Source organism: Toxorhynchites rutilus, chromosome 2 (assembly GCF_029784135.1).
Source record: "Toxorhynchites rutilus septentrionalis strain SRP chromosome 2, ASM2978413v1, whole genome shotgun sequence".
NCBI lineage: Eukaryota > Metazoa > Arthropoda > Insecta > Diptera > Culicidae > Toxorhynchites > Toxorhynchites rutilus.
Genome location: NC_073745.1, coordinates 171,078,096 through 171,084,843, shown reverse-complemented (window position 1 = coordinate 171,084,843; position 6,748 = coordinate 171,078,096). Strand labels below are relative to the sequence as shown.

At 45.8% G+C, this 6,748-nt stretch overlaps 1 protein-coding gene across 1 annotated transcript; it reads left to right on the top strand.

Moving 5' to 3' along the window:
* Positions 1–4,416: 4,416 nt before the first annotated feature.
* Positions 4,417–5,427, top strand: LOC129766379 (uncharacterized). The gene has a single exon (XM_055766906.1). The coding sequence runs from the start codon at positions 4,417–4,419 to the stop codon at positions 5,425–5,427; it is 1,011 nt and encodes a 336-aa protein (XP_055622881.1).
* Positions 5,428–6,748: the final 1,321 nt, after the last annotated feature.

Sequence of the window (6,748 nt, the reverse complement as noted above, 5' to 3'; positions counted from 1 at the left end):
ACCTTTGAGATTGATTCATCGTCTACTGTGAAAACCCTAGGGCTTATTTGGGAACCATCCGTCGATAAATTCAATTACGCCATACCTCGTTGGAGCTCTGAACCTACAATCACCAAGAGAGTTGTTTTGGGAGACATAGCTCGCATTTTTGACACACTTGGTCTCATCGGTCCTGTAGTGGTACAGGCGAAAATATTTTTACAAGAGCTGTGGAAACTAAAGGGTGATTGGGATGAGCCATTATCCGTCAGTCATCAGGAGTTCTGGTTAACGTACCGCAGAAATTTAACTGCCCTCGAGTCACTCAAGGTTCCTCGATGGATTGGATTTACCAGTGATGCGAGCCACGTGGAAGTCCACGGCTTCTGTGACGCATCAGAAGCAGCGTATGGTGCGTGTCTATATTTACGCTGCACCTCACTTGATGGATCAGTTAGCGTTCGTCTCATCACGGCCAAATCAAAAGTTGCGCCAATAGAAGATATCAATCGAAAAAAGAAAAAACAAACCATCCCACGTTTAGAACTATCATCCGCTTTATTGCTGAGCCATTTATACGAGAAGGTTCGCAAAAGTATACAAATCCCGTCCCATGCATATTTTTGGACCGATTCGATGATAGTGAAATGCTGGTTATCATCGCTTCCGTCTCGTTGGCAAATCTTCGTAGCCAATCGAGTTTCGGAGATACAGCATATCACGAAGGACGGATGCTGGAATCATGTAGCTGGCGAAAATAATCCCACCGACATCATCTCACGCGGAATGATTCCCGCTCAATTACAATACCAATCTGTTTGGTTTGAAGGTCCACTTTGGCTGCGCTTCGATCGATCCTTGTGGCCGATATCTACTGACACCATGTCAGAAGGAGATGAAGCTCTCTTGGAGGAAAGGTCTACCACGACTCTCGCTACTCACAATCAATCTACGAACGAGTTGATTCTTCTACGATCCTCATTTCCTGAACTAGTCAGATTATTAGCATTGATTCGCCTATTCATCCTGAACGCAAAAACGAAGGGACGTAACAGTAGACATGTCGGTTTGCTGACGCATACAGAGCATGAAGATGCCTTGCAAGTTTTAATCCGCTTAGCTCAACGGGAGAGTTTCCCGACTGAATTGAAAGACCTCTCCCACGCTCGTTCGATTAATCAATCATCGAAAATCACATCTTTGAATCCCATTCTGGTCGACGGTATAATACGCGTAGGCGGGCGGCTGGCAAACGCACCAGTGTCCGAAAACAGGAAACACCCCATGATTTTACATCACCAGCATCCATTGACTAAACTAATTATGGAACATTACCATCGTAAGCATTTCCACGCTGGCCAGCAATTCTTGATCGCCTCGGTTCGGGAGCGTTATTGGCCGACGAATGTTCGCAGTCTCGCTCGCAAAGTCGTTTTCGAGTGCACGTCATGTTTCCGTAACAAACCTACGGTTCACCAGCAACTGATGGCAGATCTCCCAGCAGATCGTGTAAGCCCCGCAGCAGCATTTATCAAGACAGGGGTAGATTTTTGTGGTCCCTTCTTTATACGCTATCCTGGTCGTCGTAGCACATCAATAAAATGCTACGTGTCAATCTTCGTCTGCCTGACGACGAAAGCAGTGCACACTAATGCATTGTCAGCAACCATGATGACTCCTTTGCGCCAAGTTCTACTATCTACTGCCTTGATGCGAGTGACAGATCCACATGGAAATACTCACTTAGCGAGGGCATTATTGGACTCCTGCTCGGAGTATTGCTTTATAACGACAAACGTTTCGCAAAAACTAAGACTGACGGAAGCGGTCAGTCACCTGTCTGTTGCAGGAATAGGAGGTTCTACTGTACGATCTACTAAAATGGTAGAGGCATTTGTTGGTCCCCGTTCTACCTGCATTTCGCCATACACTGAAAGTTTGCAGATGCATGTTCTTCCAAAACTCACGTCGAAGCTACCGACCCAATCGATTGATGTGAATCAACTATCATTTCCGAACGACATCACTCTGGCGGGCCCTTAGTTCTTCAAACCTGGTGCCATCGATATTATAATAGGCGCAGAACACTATTACGATCTTTTGGACAACGGCAGAATCAAATTATCGGAAAATGGTCCCATACTCCAGAAGACCGTTTTCGGCTGGGTTGTCTCAGGTCGCATGTCAGAGAAAAGCGTGGATAATCGCAAAACGGTGTCTCATCCTTGTTCGAATGTCGAACTACGCGAATTACTGACAAATTTCTGGGAGTTAGAATCATGCAAAAGCACAAGCATCTTTTCTGTTGAGGAAACCATGTGCGAGGAGATTTACGACTGCACAACCGTTCGTGATGTTGATGGAAAATTCATCGTTACTCTTCCCAAGAAAGAGCACATAATAAGGCAGTTGGGAGATTCACATGATATCGCATTGAGGAGGTTCCATGGTCTCGAAAAGCGTTTTGCAGCAGACAATAATTTGAAGACTCAATATACCGAATTCATCGAAGAATACTTGGCAATGGGACATATGATAGAAGCGCCTGAAGAAGATTCCAGACAGCCTTTGTACCATTTACCGCATCATGCTATCATAAAACCCGACAGCACCACGACCAAGCTACGGGTCGTATTCGACGCTTCCTGTCGCACTTCAACAGGAGTCTCGCTAAACGACGGACTCATGGTTGGACCAGTTGTGAAGGAGGATTTACTCTCCATCGTATTACGATTTCGATTCCGAAGGTTCGCTATCATAGCCGATATTGCGAAAATGTATCGCATGGTGAAGTTGAATTCAGCAGATCAGCCACTCCAGCGCATTCTCTGGAGAAAATCTGCCAACGAACCGGTAACCACCTTCCAGCTGACGACAGTCACATATGGCACAGCCTCCGCACCATACCTGGCGACGAAGTGCATTCAACGGTTGGCGAATGATGCAAAACACACACATCCTTTAGCAGCAGAGGTGGCTCGGAAGAATTTTTATGTAGATGATCTTCTGAGTGGTACAGACAGCATCGAAACTGGAAATCAACTTGTCTGCCAACTCATCGATATGTTCAACTATGCCGGATTCAGTTTGAGAAAGTGGAGCCTAACAATTTGGAGCTTATCGATGATGTTCAGAACTTCGCGATAATCCTTCAACCTTTGAGATTGATTCATCGTCTACTGTGAAAACCCTAGGGCTTATTTGGGAACCATCCGTCGATAAATTCAATTACGCCATACCTCGTTGGAGCTCTGAACCTACAATCACCAAGAGAGTTGTTTTGGGAGACATAGCTCGCATTTTTGACCCACATCGGTCCTGTAGTGGTACAGGCGAAAATATTTTTACAAGAGCTGTGGAAACTAAAGGGTGATTGGGATGAGCCATTATCCGTCAGTCATCAGGAGTTCTGGTTAACGTACCGCAGAAATTTAACTGCCCTCGAGTCACTCAAGGTTCCTCGATGGATTGGATTTACCAGTGATGCGAGCCACGTGGAAGTCCACGGCTTCTGTGACGCATCAGAAGCAGCGTATGGTGCGTGTCTATATTTACGCTGCACCTCACTTGATGGATCAGTTAGCGTTCGTCTCATCACGGCCAAATCAAAAGTTGCGCCAATAGAAGATATCAATCGAAAAAAGAAAAAACAAACCATCCCACGTTTAGAACTATCATCCGCTTTATTGCTGAGCCATTTATACGAGAAGGTTCGCAAAAGTATACAAATCCCGTCCCATGCATATTTTTGGACCGATTCGATGATAGTGAAGTGCTGGTTATCATCGCTTCCGTCTCGTTGGCAAATCTTCGTAGCCAATCGAGTTTCGGAGATACAGCATATCACGAAGGACGGATGCTGGAATCATGTAGCTGGCGAAAATAATCCCACCGACATCATCTCACGCGGAATGATTCCCGCTCAATTACAATACCAATCTGTTTGGTTTGAAGGTCCACTTTCGCTGCGCTTCGATCGATCCTTGTGGCCGATATCTACTGACACCATGTCAGAAGGAGATGAAGCTCTCTTGGAGGAAAGGTCTACCACGACTCTCGCTACTCACAATCAATCTACGAACGAGTTGATTCTTCTACGATCCTCATTTCCTGAACTAGTCAGATTATTAGCATTGATTCGCCGATTCATCCTGAACGCAAAAACGAAGGGACGTAACAGTAGACATGTTGGTTTGCTGACGCATACAGAGCATGAAGATGCCTTGCAAGTTTTAATCCGCTTAGCTCAACGAGAGAGTTTCCCGACTGAATTGAAAGACTCGTTCGATCAATCAATCATCGAAAATCACATCTTTGAATCCCATTCTGGTCGACGGTATAATACGCGTAGGCGGGCGGCTGGCAAACGCACCAGTGTCCGAAAACAGGAAACACCCCATGATTTTACATCACCAGCATCCATTGACTAAACTAATTATGGAACATTACCATCGTAAGCATTTCCACGCTGGCCAGCAATTCTTGATCGCCTCGATTCGGGAGCGTTATTGGCCGACGAATGTTCGCAGTCTCGCTCGCAAAGTCGTTTTCGAGTGCACATCATGTTTCCGTAACAAACCTACGGTTCACCAGCAACTGATGGCAGATCTCCCAGCAGATCGTGTAAGCCCCGCAGCAGCATTTATCAAGACAGGGGTAGATTTTTGTGGTCCCTTCTTTATACGCTATCCTGGTCGTCGTAGCACATCAATGAAATGCTACGTGTCAATCTTCGTCTGCCTGACGACGAAAGCAGTGCACATGGAGGTGGTTGCTGACCTCACAACCCAGGCATTCCTCGGAGCCCTTAAGCGGTTCGTTTCTATACGTGGAAAACCGTCAGTCATCACCTGCGACAACGCCACCAATTTTGTTGGAGCCAATCGAGAGCTGGAACTACTTCGACTGCAGTTGTGCAATCAACAATTTCAACATACTGTTACTCGCGACTGTGAAACTGAAGGGATCCAGTTTAAATTTATCCCACCAAGATCTCCAAACTTCGGCGGACTGTGGGAGGCCGCCGTAAAATCGTTCAAAACGCAGTTTCGTAAAACGATTGGATCCAGAGTTTTAACATATGACGAGATACACACCGTGGTACAGCAGTTAGCAGCAATTTTGAACTCTCGTCCTTTAACGCCACTCAGCAACGACCCCAACGACTATGAGGCCTTAACACCAGGGCATTTCATAGCGGGAAGACCTCTTGTGTCAATTCCCTCACCAGATTTGCAGGAAATTCCTGAGAATCGCTTATTCTTGTGGCAGAAGTCGCAAAGTTATGTACAACAGATTTGGCGGAAATGGAAAACACACTACCTTTCCGATTTGCATAACCGGACAAAATGGACCCAGAAGCGCGACAATCTCATCGTTGGCACCATGGTTCTGGTTAAGGACGATAATCTTCCTCCTCAGAATGGAAGTTCTCCGCCGTTCAGTTAAGTATTTGTTTCATTGTATATTTCAAAAAGCTCAAGGAATGTTCATCCACCATAGACAGATTTCTCCACGTCCCGGGTGGGACGATCACCCGCGTGGTATCATCATTTAGTTAACAGTCCACACCAGACCGTCAATTGTATTTCGGTGAAGGTCTACAGCATGTTTCTCCATTACTCTCGTGCATGTTCCATCCAAGGCAATCTTACTACCCTAACCAGCAAGAAGATACAAGCAATTATTTCGTAGCAGAATCGTGGCAGTTTGTTGGATATTCCTCCATCCGTGCATTGGTACCATTGCTCGGACAGCTGTATTCGCTCACGACAGGACATCAGAAGGACTGGCCATCTTACCCTGAAGTCCATGTCATCGCAGTCAGCATCGTATGAAATCCACAAGGCAGCTCATAATCATCAAGCATCCATTCAGTCGTCGTTAATGTCATTGGTGCCTAGGGCACTCGCGGAGGCCAGGAGGCCTCCGCACCCAACATTGGAAACCATCGGTCTCATCGTATTTGAAGTTTATCAAACAGAAGAAGAGGAAACATCGTCACATCCCCACATCAACCAGAAGAGGAAACATCATCGCATGTCGCAGCCCCATCCGACCATTCAATAACACGTAGTCCACGTAGGAAGCAGAATCACCATCAGAAGAAGTCAAATGGATACAGTCTCCATCATCATTTCGATTATAAAATTAGTTAGATTAGTATGAAATATTGAAATCCTATGATTTCAAGGCGGGCGGCATGTTAAGGAATGAAATAGTTATGCCAAGTTGGTCACCCTAACGTGATCCACACTGTTGTACTAAAGACAACACAGTCTTTCTCTTTCGCAACAATGATCGCTCGCTCGCTGGTTGCCAATAGGAGAATTGTTCTATATTCACCACTGACCATTGGTATCGTATAAAATACCAGTGGCAGTGGCAGTCAAGTCAGTCACAAATAGAACATCGGATAGATCACATCTCGAATTTATTAAACTCAGTTATAACCGTTTCGAAATACAGTGTTTCTTTGAACCGCGAAATCAAATAGTTTTTTTTTTCCAATTGTGGAATCCAACGGCTAGATCTAATCTTGAACAAGCAGTTTAGACGTGATCCGAGAAGTTCGGTCCGGGATGTCGCCAATAAGCTGAATTTGTCAAGTTCATTCGTCCAGCGGACCAAGCAGCGGGAGGGCCTGCGTACATATAAGGTTCAGAAGGCTCCTAACCGCGACGAAAGGCAAAACATGGTGGGGAAGACGCGAGCCCGGAACCTGTACACCGAAATGCTGACGAAGCCGCATTGCCTGGTAATGGACGAC